Below are 14,289 nucleotides of genomic sequence, written 5' to 3'. Positions count from 1 at the left end.
TCCAAGATCCTTTTCTGCCTCTGCACTGACAAGAAGGGAGTTCCGCAGCCTGTAGGTACGGTGCCGGTTGTTCCTCCCCAGGTGCATCACCTTGCACTTGTTCGTGTTGAATCCCATCCTGTTCTCATCCACCCACCCCTGTAACCGGTCTACGTCTGATTGCAGCCTATTCCTCCCTTCTAGCATGCCCACATCCCCCCCCACAGCTTAGTGTCATCTGCAGGTGCTTTTTACCCCCTCGTCCAAGTCATTGATGAAGATGTTGAACAGTGCAGGCCCAAGGACCGAGCCCTGGGGGACCCCACTGCCCACATCCCTCCAGGTCGAAAATGACCCATCCACCACCACTCTCTGGGTGCGGCCCTCCAGCCAGTTGGCGACCCATTTGACTGTGTAGGTCAACGTCACAGTCCTCTAGTTTTTTAATGAGAACGGGGTGAGAGACAGTGTCGAAGGCCTTCCGAAAGTCCAGAAAGACTACGTCCAGAAATACTATTGTCAGTGCATATTCAGCATTCATTTTTTAGAAGGTTCAGTTTATGGTCAATGTAATTTATGTGCAAAGAGATTTGTGCTGTGTCTTTTCTGTATATGTTGGGAAGTCGTATTGATAATGTGAATACACCTAGTAATGATAGTGTTTCATTTGTGGTGTAGAAAGCTTCGTGAAGAAAAGGGAAATGATGTTGATTATGCCTAAAAATATAAGTAACCCCTTTATTTTAGAGTTTAGCTAGTATGTACCTTAACACTGCTGAATGACACTGGGGCTACATCTACACACCAAAATGAAGGAGGGACAGCTAGCAGGTGCTAGCTTAAGCTAGCTAGCAGGAGTAACAGAAGTGACTGAGAAGGAGTAGCAAAGACCTCTGCATGCACTAGCTTGTACAGTAGAAACCCAAGGTGTCCAGAGTGTGCTCCTCTGCTAAAGCCCATGTTGATGTGTTTTCATTGCTCTTCTTATGCAAGTTGGCTAGATTAAGGTAGCACCAATATGTCACACATGATACAACTGCACCTTCATTTTGTAGTGCAGATATATCGTGGAAGTGTTGGCATAGGAACTGCATAGCAACTGCAGAAATGTGAGATGTGATGGGAATATAGACCAATTTAACCTGAGAGAATTTGGGTCAAGGTTCCTGGTGGGGGTGATATTATCTAGGTTTGGGCGGGGGAGGGGAGGAGTCATTTGATGGGAAAGGGAGTAATAGGTAGGCTTGGCAGCTTGGAAGAGGTTGCACGGCAGGGCTGGGACCTTACCTGGGGGACGTATGCTGAATTTTCAACACATCATAATTTTTTGAGCAGGTGGGTGTTTACCTGTGAAAGGTTGGGGTCACTTAGGCCATGACTATACTGTGTCCCTGCTGAGTTTGGGACTGTTGCTGAGAACCAAGCCCTGCCCACTTGCTTTTGCCCAAGGCTGAAAATTAAGCACCCAAGGTGGCTTTGAAGGGCCCTGTGTGTGTGTCACACTTTCCTGAGACAGAAAGCCATTCTAAGAACTTGCCTAACACACACCCTCTGGCCTGGGACCCTCATGAAATTATGTGGCAGCTCCTTTTCTTTTTAAGCTATTGGTGCCCACTACCTTTTAGATAATAGACTGTTGCTTAGACCACTTACAAAGAAAGTAGGAGATCCAGGTTCAGTGGTCTTTTAAGACTGAAGGGGATCAAACCCACATCTCTGACCCCCCGTCAGGTGAGTACTCTAACCACAAGGCTGTGGGCTACATTGTGTTGGGGGTGTGCATCTTCCACCTTTGCTGTTGAAGCTGTGCACTATACAGAAAAAGATTTAAAGTTATTTGGGCCAGAGGGAGCAGGACTCTGCTGCTTAGTGGTTATGATACTTGCTTAGCAGGGGGAGAGTCCTGGTCTTTGCTTCCAGGACTGTTTCTATATTTCACATTAAACAGTGATTAAAAGAAGTACAGAACCAGCATGGGGATACTCCAGTTGGGCACCTAAAACTCAATGCACAAAGAATCTCTAGTGATCTTTGCAAATCTTGGCCGATAGCTTCTAGGAACATATGCCAAACTGAATGCAAAAAGAGATGTGTTACAAACAGCCAGACGAGGGGACAGAAGAGGATGAAACAGGGGATTTGATATCCATCTGGAGCATTAACTGGAGGAAGACATGATGAGGCAGGAGTAATGAGCTTAAATTAAACTCAGGAAAGTTAAACTTAGGTATTGCGAAAGAAATTCCTCATAGTCTGAGTAAGTAAGGGAGAGCTGAAAGCCTGTTCTTGGAGTCCCTTAACTGGAACAGACAAAGACATGGAAAATGGTTAGTGAACAATCCTATACTGGCATTCAAGATGGACTGGATGACCTAATGGGCCTGGTTTTCAAAGGCACCTTAATCTAGCCTCCAATTTAGCACCTGCAGTCAGTTACAAATGCAATTCTTCAGGCACAATTGATGCCATTTAACTGTCCAACTGCCTGATTTTTGAGTGCAGCCAAGAAGATTCTGAATGTCATTGGCAGCTTCCACATTATTTGCAACATGGCTACAGCCCCAATGGACTGTGAGTTATAAGGGCTGTGGACTGCTTTTTAAAAAAAATCAAATAAATGTGATGTTTCTAGCTCTCACTTTAGTGTTCCTAGGAGACCTTAGGCAGAATTCTACCGTCACTGACATCCATTGACTGGGACGGCATGGCTGTAACTGGACCTAGGAACTAGAGGTGTTTGTAAAATGAAGAAACAGAGGTGAACTGCCCTGACCAATGGCAAGAGGCATGGCAAACACTACTTATTCACTCTGTGATTAATTAATATAAAGAAGATAAGAGAATATACATAAAGTTGACTTAAGCCACCTGATCGAATATCAAGTTTTCCACAATCCAGTGCAAATCCTGGCATGTTGCTGAAATCTGATCTAGCTCATCATCAAGCCAATTTTGGAGGAATCTTGGCACTGTGCATGTGCACGTGAGTTTCGGTGTACACAGATGTGTGAAAGGCAGACTGTTTCCAACTGAAATGATTTATATATTATGGAGTATGCCCTTATGATTTAAGGATAAAGGTCTAAAAATGCAAAGATTTAGGTCAGTTCCTAATCATTTCTTTAACTTTTCATCAAGTTTTGAGGCTTCTTTTCTCTTTGCATATTCTTCCTCACTTTCTGTTCTTGCTGTATGGCAGCCTGTGGTGGTTTAAATGCTGCCTTTTAATAAACAGGCTAGCCCCAGCCCCAGAGTAATGCTTCAGGGAAGAGCTTTATGACAGTTCATGAAATAAGCCACAGTTTATATTACTGGAAAACATTCTTCTGGTTCAGCTCTAACAGGGATATTGGATTTTCCATTTCATCTCCTTAACAGCTTCCATCTCTTCCTTGAGCAAGAATATTATTCCTGTTTCCCATCTGAGAGACAGAAGGGAACAACTGAGATAGTGTAGGGGCTGGTAGAAGTGGGGTTGTGATAGACATGCATTGGCTTGTAGCACCAGAACAGAGATCCTGAGACTTCAAAGCAGGTTATTACAGACTATTACACAGAGTCCTTCTACAGCTGCAGAATCCTGGTCTTTTACTTAAAATATGCAAACAGTCCAAGTGATGTGAATGGAAGTTATTGCACATTTTAACTTAAGCATATACTTAAGTGCTTTACTAGTTTCAAGGTTTAAAAGATGCTTTGAAGGCAACCAAAGCCTACCAACAAAACATATATTTAACTGTGTGATGCTGTACGTGGAGGGAAACGGAAGTGCCTCCTGTCTACCATAATCCTGAAGCCTGAGAGTTGGTTATTCTTCTCTCAGCACGAATAGCTACAACCAGTCAGTACCAATACTAGTCTCCAAGCACATGGCAATGTCTCTGGTAAAACCTTACTGGTGAAATGTGTAACATACCTATGACAATGTCACAGAAGCAGTCAAGAAAAGCACCTCAAGCTGGAATCAGTTTGGGGATAGTTCTGGTCCCCTCCTTTGTATTAAGACCTGCTTTCTTAGCAGGCACATAGGACCCCGTTGCTGAGTGCAATCATCTGTGCCAGGGCCAACCTTTGAAGTACTGTGCAGAACACAACCCCCTGCCCATGGGGTAATAAAATCAATCTGCTTTGATGGTGCTTAGCAATGGCTTGACTTTAACAGAATGTACAGTACCAGCACTTAATTCAATTAACTTTAGACTGGGTTGAGATAACACAAGCACAAGACGGCACAAGAGAGGCAGACTTGCTAATTTAATGATATTATGGAAAGGGGCTTGTTGTTATTTCAGAATTAATGTCTGAGGTAAAATGATTGGGCTTTGCTTCACTTGATGCTTAGAGTCAGAACGAGTTTCTGTCAGACTCAAGGACCTCAGATCATAAAAAGAATTCCCAGTATTACAGTATCGGCTCACTCTGCATATGCAAAGTGCTGACTGATGTTCAACGAAAGTATGAACTAATTAATTTTATAGTCAAAAGAGCCTGGGCTAATAAAATCCCCATTTTTTGTCCCACAGAGAGAGAGAATAAGAGAGCAATTGTGGTGTAAGAAATAAATACAGTTAAGTACATTGAGTTTGTCAAAATGCAAGGCTGGGAGTTTAATTGGAAATATTCATATGTACGCTCAAGCACACTTGAGCTGAGTCAGTTTGGTTAGGAATAATTAAAACTGGATTTGGCACAGTTGTCATGAGAGTCACAGATTGTACAGGCGGATTTTTTTTTTTTGGTTTTTTTTTTTCCAGTGGCTGCAATTTTAGCAATCTCTGCATGGTTTTTAATGGGTGTGTGCAGGCAGATAGGGCAGGGACAAGTCTACAGAACTTTGCATGTATGAGGAGTTACTAAGTTCCAAAAACTGTCTATTGACAGTGTAGTTTGGGGTGCACTGTTGCCAAAATCAGCTGTATATATTTGGTATTTAAATGAAAAATACTTTTTTTATCCCATGTTTAGAAAATCTGTCCTCAAAACTCTTTAGAAAGCAGCTGAGGAGACAAGCTAGGAAGTGATGAGGGAGTAGAACATCTTCAATAACAGTGCAGGGATAAAGGAAAGCTGCAGAGTCACACTGAGCTTAGTAAACCACTACTGGATCACCAGAGCAATATGGGGATGAGCAAGCAGGGAAGAGAGCTAAGACCTCGCTTGAAGAGTTGAAAAATCCAAGTATTTACCTCCCAGCAGCTACAGAACAGGGACAAGCCAGCTGGGGACATCAGGCACCCAAGAAATGAAGCTCTGTTCTCAAAACTTTGAAGCTCTTGGGGGACCTGACTATGCTAACATATTTCAGTAGCTAGACAGCATGTCCATGATGTCTCAAATTGTTCCTGAAGCTTTGGACAACTTAAAACATTTGTACTACAATTTCTCTCTGAACTTTTCCTACATCTACCATGATACAATTTACAGAAGATGATTAGTAGTGAACTTTCAGCCAGTTGTGTATCAGTTTAATATCTGTTTATTAGTTGACTATACTCTGCTGAGGCAGGGGGATGAATCTAATTTTATAGGTATATCATGCATTTACCAGGGCATGTTATTTTTGTGAGAGCTGATGCTATGTTGCGTGTAGCTCCCAGAAGTACACATACAAGATCCATGAGTGTCCCACTTCAAGAAGAAAAAGAGGTGGAGTGATAGGAACTCACCATATCCAAAGACAGCCATCTTAATTCCTTTCAAGTGGGAGACTCGGGGAGTTAGCAATGCTCCTACGCATTTTCCCAGTCATTCCCAATTCAGTCTGGAGTGAGCTAGTGCATCTATATGTTCCATATGGTTTAAGATAAAATGCCCACAAGACAACTTCTGGAGACTGGACTGGTCTAACTCCACTGGCGTCAACAGAGTCACATCAGAGACTAATTTGACCCAAGGAGACATCTTCGCAGTATATGAACCACAAACATGGTATTAAAAAAGAAAAAGAAAGGGGGGAAAAAACCAGGAAATCTGGACTCTAGCCCAGCATAAAGCCCCACCAAACCCTCACGGCACCTATCATGGCATATGCTGCTGGTTACCTTTTTGCTTACTGACTTTCCTTACTGTCATTGCCGCTTGTCGCTTTTGATTTTCAGAAATTTCAAAGCCTGGAAAAGGGAACATGGCAAACGATTCAGAAAATTGCTTACTACTCGGCCTCTCTGGAATATTTCTTCATGCACCATTTATCACACAACTAACCCTTGAGGGACAAAGCACTACCTGGTGTGGCTGCCCACATGGAGAAACATTTGAACAAAAAACAGATCTTATTTTAAAATGAAGCCTCCTTATAACATCAACTGGAAGGCTGGGGGGAGGGGACAGTGGGAGGAGCTGCATGGAAAGCAACCTTCCTGCCTCTAAGTAGTGTTATACTGTACCATAAATGTAAGCAGTGCTTTATGGATAATGGGACTGATTGTAATCTTTGTTGTAGCAGCCATATGTGCTGATGCAGAAAGAAGGGCAAGGTTAGCAGATCAGCAATATCTTTTGCCTTTCTCCCTACTCAGGAGGTGCCTAACTAGGGCAGAAATTATATAGCCAGGGGGCCTTGATGCCTCTCAGGGCACAGGACTTCCTGATTCCTCTCTCCTACATCTGGACAGAGGCTTGATGCTAAGGGTAGGATTTGCTCCTAAGCAAACAGAGATGCAATACTAGTAACTGAATGGAAGAATGGTCAGGACCAAGCATGATCAGCTGGTACCTATTCCCTGACAGTGAGATAAGCCAAGGATGTTAGAATGAAATTTACTGGTAGTTCTAATGCACAATAATTCACCCTTCTCCTTCAGAAAGAGATAAACCAAATGCCATCAGCACCCAGCCATTCATTTTGAATCCCTTACCTATCTTTTCATCTTCTTGTACCATCTTCCTTTCTTCTCTGAAAGCTCTCAGCCATCGCAATTTCTCTTCCAGCTTCTTGGCAAAGAATAAGTGTATTTCATCAGTCTCCTTGTTATGAAGTTTAAAGGCATTCTTCATGCTGACATTGAAATCATCATCTCTCCCATCTTCTATATCCACCACCTCATATTTATCCATGTCAATGCGACCTTTGTAGTATAGGATATCTCTTCGTATCAGGTCCTAGGTGAAAAAGAGGGATGGGTTTACTTCTAAGTAGACTGAAGTCTGTCTCATGAGGTACACACTAAGTCTTAGTTCAGTTGACATTTCTTGAAGTGTTGAACTGAAAGAGTTAATTCTCAAAATATGATCTAATTCTTACAACTTAATTTGCTGTAGAGAATTGTACTGCTGGCTAAATGAACAGGATAGACAAAGGCTACAGAGGATAGAATGTGAAACAGGTATATTCCTTAAACTTTAGGAGAAAAAATATAATTTGCTTGCACTTAGGAATTAACTGCCCCAACTGAGTTGTTTATTCTGTAAGTGTCCACTGCATGGAGGGTTCATAAAAAAAAAGAATGATTTTTTTAAAAGTAAAAGACATTTTAAAAATGTTATTAAATTATAATACATGTTTCTTCTATTAAAAGCTATTAAAATGAAATCTAAATTAAATAAAAAGATGTTATAATGTCTTAAAAATGTAACTAAAAAAAACATGCAGAATCCATTCGAATTCAGTATGAATAAAAACAAAAGGGAGGGGATGAAATCTATTCATTTTAAATGTCTGAAGGATAAATAGTTTAGGACTAACTTAGGAAATAAGCTGGGAAATCTTCTGATTTTCCCAAGCCTCAGGCAAATAGCAATAGGAGTTTGTCACTTTAATTTAGGCATATTTGAAAAATTTCCCAGGCTAGCCTAAATTAAATGGTGCAATTCCCCGGCTACAGTTAATCTTTCTGTTCAATAAATCATTTAGCTGTAAGTGTGAAACTTGTTTTGATAAGAAAAGTTGATGCCTCCAAAACACTTCAGTGGGTTTGTTCAAGAACAATAAATTTTATGGGCTGTTTTGCATGTTTAATTAAATTCCAGTTACCATCGTAATGCAGCTGCTTGACACAAATCATGAGCAAAAGGCAAGTTATCCAGTAAATAAGCAATAATCAAACACCATTTTCTAACATAGTAAAATGTGGAATCAGTAAGTATATGAAATATTAAGCTATATAACTGCTTAAATAAATGTTTATAGTTAGAGTGTACCCTTCAAGCATATAAAATGCCTTCCTAAGTGGCAAAAAGATGTACCAAATCTAGTGCAAAGGCCCTATTTACATGTTATTCTACACACTTTAATAGTTATATCAACCAAGAATAATGCCTTTTCTTAAGAAATCAACTGAAGAACAAATGGAATAAATGCATTTAAAGCAATCATTTTAATTGAGGCTGGGGATTGAAATTAGATTACTTGAACTGTTTTGATTTAACTTAATCCATCATGATTATATGGGGTTTGCATCTTCTCACTGTCCCTGTTGCACAGATAACCGGACAACATAGGCCACTGGCTAATCCAGTTCACATGCTCCTCAAGAAGAGATATTGATGAGGAAATCTTATGGACATTTTGTACAAATGTCCCCAGTAATGCAGAACTGAGAATGCAAAATCATAGAATCATAGAAAATTAGTGTTGGAAGGGACTTCAGGTGGTGATCTAGTCCAGCCCCTTGCTCAGAGCAGGTCCATCCCTAACTATCATAGAATCATAGAAAAGTAGGGTTGATTGGGACCTCAAGGCAGGCTCATCCCTAAACCATTCTAAACAAGTATTTGTCTAACATGTTCTTAAAATTTTTGGAACCAACCCTCACACATGGCTATTAGGCAAACTGGCCAAAACATCAAAACCACCCTTCAGCTTACCACAGAAAAAGTAGGGGAGCCAGGGCACTGTCATGCTCTACCACTGCAGGGACAGAAACAGTTTGTTGCTCAAGAAATCAAGGCAGATGATCAAACCAGTTCTAAATGTCACAAGAAGTGGGGTTTCCATCACTTTCCTCATACAAACTTCCCTGCTGGGAAAATTATCTTCATGTTCACTCCAAATTATCCTTAGCTCAACTCCATCCAAATATTCCTAACCTGCTGGACTCTTCATACCTTTCTTTTTACTCACTGGTGTTTAGTCCCCACTACCATATTTGATCATTGTGGGCATTTACAGATGTGATCCAGAGGTGTGTGTGTGTTGGGGGTGGTGCTCCGAGAGCTGAACTAATTAAAAGCCCCCAGAGCATCATGTGCATCAGTGCCTCTGCAATGAAAAATGGCAGCATGGTGCTTTGAACTGAAGCTTATCAAACAAGCTTTAGTTTAAAGTGCCCCTGCCACCATTTTTCAGCACAAGTATGCTGATACATGTGAATCTGGAGTCTCCCAGAGTGTGGTAATTACCACTCCAGTGCTGTAATTACAGAGCATTGGAGCAATACGGAGCATCCCTGCACATGTATAAGCCTCTGTGGCATTCCTCTAACCCTTTACTTGTCTATGGCCCTTTAACCTCTCTTTACTATGTTGGAGGTAGGAAAAAAAGCCATCATTATTATATTGATGTCCACACCTCACTAATTTATTCCTTTTGTGTCCTTTATGCCAACTTCATACTGAATCCTATATGTACCCTGGTGATAGCAAAATTGTGGAGTACAAATAATTTGATGGAGCCCAAGATAAGCAGGCTTCCTCTATGGGTCCCCCAGAAGAAGACTTTGGGCCAGATCCTATTTATCCTTCATATGCATAGTGTCAGGTTTGTAGCTGCATAACTTCAGTGTTTTGGCACTTACACATAGTTTAGGATTCAGTAATGTTCATGGAAGTCTCCTGAGCATGGTCAGCTGGGCTGTGCTACAGCCAAGCAGTTGCCCAGGGAAAACCTGGGCAGACATGTAAGGCTAAACAAGTCCCCATGTGGGAGGATCCTCCTACCTTTTAGCCCAGTGGTTAGGTCTCTTGCCCAGGAAATAGAGAACTCTCATTTTAAGCACCCCTCATCCAGAGGGGGTTTGAACCTTCTTGTCCTGCTTCTCAGTAAAGTACTCTACCCACCAGGCCACAAGCTAGGCATTAGACATGGTCCCCTCTCCAGATGTCCTCTTGGATCTGGGCCATTAAGCTGCAGCCGAGAGAAGATGTGTTCCAGAGCATTTGTGGCCCAGTGAGCTGGATGCTGCCCTGGAAAGGATCTGGGGCTCTGAGTTCGGTCCATCTTCCCAGTGGGGAAGAAACCTACCCAGTATTTTTTATCAAATTGATATTAATTGGAAAATAAAAGCAAGCCAACTTTGAGAGAGAGATCCAGGCAATGTCAAACCCAGGTGTTCTCAACCTTTTAAAACTCAAAGCACCTAAGGATAGACTCAAAGCACCTGTCAGTACATTCCAACTATCAATTTTCACCCTTTTTTTTACTCCAAAAAAATAGAGCAGTTTTTCTGTTGTAAATAAGTCAGAAAGACCACAACAATGGAATTCTTTTTTAATCTCTGGGTTTATCTGGGGAACTATGTTTGTAAATCAAGCAGTCCTGATATTGTGTGGCAACCTGGGCATCCTTGAAAGAATCTCAAGGCATCCCAGGATGCTGTGGCACCCTGGTTGAGAAGCACTGGTCTAGCCTGTGGCTTTGTGGTTAGAGAGAAGTTTCAGCCTCCTCTGGGACAGAGGATCTAGAACCTTGATTTTTTACTTTCTGGGTAATGGCCTCAGCCACTGCATTACCGGGCTGAGGTAAGAGTGTCCAGGGTGGAGTGTCCTAGGCCAGGGGTGGGCAATTATTTGGCCTAGAGGGACACTTACGCAGTTTTGGTGAGTTATCATGGACTTGGTCAGCACCCCTTTCCCTTGGCCCCCTCCCCTTGGCCTGCATCAGCTCACTAAAACTCTTTAAGTGTCTCTCCAGTTGTTGTGGGTGCAGGGCGGTCGGGGCCAAGGTACTCCAGCAGCAGGACTGGGTCTGGCAGCCTCAATGGAGCTCCCAGTGCAGGGGCTGCTGGGAAATGACTCTGGCCACCATGCCAACCCAGCCCCACTGCGTGCCCAGGAGTGGCAGGACTAGGTGCACTCACCATGGCCTGGGCTGCTCCCCGCACCTGGGCCAGGCTGGGCTGCTACAGGCTGGATAAAATCCCTTGGTGGGCCAGACTGTGCCTGCAAGCTGTATTTTGCCCACCCCTCTTTTAGGCAGTGTGATTCTATTTCCACTAGGAGGAAACAGGGTCCCAAACTGTGCAAAAATGTCCAGTTTCCCAAAACTGCAGCTTGGTGGAGCTCCACCTGCTATTCAGGCACGTGAAGAGCAAATAGGATGTGGCCCTAAGGGACTTAACCTTAAGATTGACGTAAGATGTCAGTGGCATGACATGGAACTCAAGCCGCCCACTTTCCAGGCTAGTACCTTTAGCATCAGGCTAAATCGACTTCCTCCACAGTTTGCTGACCCACTTGATGGGTCTAGCAGATCCCAAGCCTCATTCCTCCTGCTACCTTTGTCACTGTGATCTACATCAGCTGCTCCACTTCCTTTGACTGAGCCACGCAATGGGCTCAGTGCAGTTGCTTGACAGAGTTGCAGGCACATGTCATTAAATAGGTATTTTGAGAGCTGTTATGTTCACTGCTCAAACATAGGTATGAAATGTAGGTTTTGACGAATTGTGGCAAAAAATAATATTCAGACATTCTTCTCTCACCCTCTCCCCTCTGGTTGCTTCCACATTAGAAGACAGAAAATAGATACCTTGGAGATCTCATTTCTCTTGCATTAGTTGTAAGTAACATTTGCAATGGTGTGTAATGGAGCTATTTCTGATTCACATGGATGTAACTAAGAGGAGAGTCAGGCTCCCTGAATAACATATTTGTATTTATACAAACCGAGCATAAAAAGCCAAGTCATCAAAAATAGGAAATTGATCATTCAGAGGCATGATGTTATAAGGAGAACAGTTATAAGGCATTCATATTTAAATAGCCACTTTTAACAAAACAAAATTAAAACTATGTCCTTTTACCAGGAGTTATAAACCAATACTCAAAGGCATAAAATGCATGTAACTTGACCATTTAAATAGCAAGCTGCTTTTTTTCTCTATAAGAACACTTTTCAAGTGTTATGAAGATCAAATACCAGATCAAAAGGATAATCTAAAAGTATCAAAGGAATGATCAAAAACTGAAAATCAATGCACAATACTCATTCAGTTGAACTAGACTGAAAGCAAATGGTAAATTATGGTAAGTAATGTCTCTCATTAAAACTCCTTAAATGCACAAAATAAATTAACTCATCACAGGGTCTCAGAAGAGCTTTTCCATTAATTTGCTTAACAGTATTAATGAATATGGGTGAAGACAATGTTTAAAAATGTTAAGTCTTAAATAGCCTGTTCTTCACCCTAAAACTCCCTATGAAACAGTTTATTAAGCAATATGCTATGTGAGTAGCTTCCTGGAGTACAATGTGGCTTTCTATTCTGATCTAACCCTATGTATGGATAAAGGAAATTTCTGGCTAAATATATAGTGGTAAAATTTTACTATGAGATATATTAAACTGTGAGATAATTTCTCAAAAAGGGGATAGAAACACATGTGCCATCTGAGACAATTACCTGATCAAAATACTTTAGATATTACATGAAAAAAAACAAAATGTGAGCTGATCTAGATGGAGTAGTTCGACCATACTTTTTCATGTAGTATGCTTCATGAAAAATAAAACAGTATTTTTAGTATAGTATGCTCTCAGCAGCTATATAGCACAAATAAGGCACTATTGGACTGAATAACAGCAATGTTTCTTCTAACTTGGCTCCATTCATATGCATCTGTGATTTTTTTCCTTCCAGTTAGTATTTTTTGTGCATGTTGGATGACAATTTTTAATTCCTGCATCTTCTCTATTTTAATTTAGGAAATTATGAATCAGTCTCTTCATATTAGTATCAAATTGACATTTTGCTTCTGTGCCTCTTCACAGACAACACAGATTGGGGATAGTGAGTTGGAGTCCTGTCTTAGCTGGACATCTCCTGTAGAATTGTTAAGTAAATTTCAGCTGCAAGGACAATAGTGTAACAATCCAAATGCCTTAAAATCTGGCCTTCAGTTAAGCCCATGGAGCCCATGCAAAAGACAACAGAGTTTCGTGGATGTAATTGGAAGTATATATTAAGATAAAGGGGATGCATCAGCGTTACTGAGGGAATGATATGGTGGCAATAGGACTGTACAGCTATTGTTGGGGTCAAATGCAATGGCATGTGAAGATGAACTAATAAAAGAACCTTACTTGAGTGCCAGATCCCACCCAGGCTGTGCTCGCAGAGTAGGTGGGTTCAAATGAAAAAAAAACCTGATGTGGAAATTAGCAGAAGGCCTGAAGCCCCTCACTGCCATTTTAACATGCTATAATTTTGAAAGACCATTAGAATTGCATATTGTGATTTTTTTGAAGAATCCCAATCCAGGATAGCCAAATCTCTTATTTTTTTTCCTACCAGACTACCCAGTCTTTAGCTTCTATCGTAACAAGAATTTTTAGGTGTGGAACTCGCCATCTGAGTGATGCCAGGCAAACATGTAAGGCTGCTAGGAATAAGTTTCCAATGTTTTCAAGTTATGGAAACATATTGAAATCGACAAAAGATGAAATCATTCAAAATGGGACTGTACAGCTGCAGATTTCAAATGAAGTGCATCAGGAACCTGCGCTAACAGCTCTGAGCATGAGATAAATTCCTTTTTTATTCCTGCTGGAAGAAGGGAGGAGGAACACTGCCCTACTGATTAGCCACATATTCCAACACAATGATCAGAGCCCTGTGTTTTAGAGACTCTTGACTTTCATGCAGTGTTAGAACAAGTATGAAACCACAGAAAAAGCATTTAGGGCTGAAATAACCATCACAATCCTACTGATTTCCCAGAAAGTTCAATCCATACCGGAAGATGTGGGACCTAGAACAAGATGATATCATTTTCTAACTGGTTCCTAGATTAGTCATTCCCTGCCATCATTGCTTCCCACACACGCCTTGAAAGATGGATATTGTGTATTGATCAACTGGATTTTAAGTCCTCTTTCCACAGCGCTACAAGCTTGTATATATGAGAAGAACACAAACCTAGAATTAACTATCTCTAACAAAAGGCCTACCTATCCTCCCATGAAACAAATAGCAACTCTCAAAATGCAAATTGTCTCTATAACTAACCCAATGTACAAAACTTCCCATCATCAATATCTAACCACAGTATTCACAGGTAGCAAGATATACACAGCAATACATATACACATGTATTCAGCAATGAATACATATTATTAAAGACTGAAATCTAATGCATGTCTATACAATATGT

At 41.2% G+C, this 14,289-nt stretch overlaps 1 protein-coding gene across 5 annotated transcripts in view; it reads right to left on the bottom strand.

The window, feature by feature from the left end:
* ARHGEF9 (Cdc42 guanine nucleotide exchange factor 9) overlaps positions 1–14,289 on the bottom strand; it is a 327,093-nt gene that overhangs the window by 26,604 nt on the left and 286,200 nt on the right. For all 5 annotated transcript variants that reach the window (XM_019540350.1, XM_019540349.1, XM_019540353.1 and 2 more), the window contains 2 exons: positions 6,837–7,080; positions 6,021–6,089 (listed from right to left, as the gene is read on the bottom strand). In XM_019540350.1, coding sequence (XP_019395895.1) covers positions 6,021–6,089; positions 6,837–7,080 — 313 coding nt within the window. The remainder of the gene's footprint in view (positions 1–6,020; positions 6,090–6,836; positions 7,081–14,289) is intronic.

Source organism: Crocodylus porosus, unplaced genomic scaffold (genome assembly GCF_001723895.1).
Source record: "Crocodylus porosus isolate Cpor-Errol unplaced genomic scaffold, CroPor_comp1, whole genome shotgun sequence".
NCBI lineage: Eukaryota > Metazoa > Chordata > Crocodylia > Crocodylidae > Crocodylus > Crocodylus porosus.
This window is presented reverse-complemented; position numbering and strand designations above follow the sequence as displayed.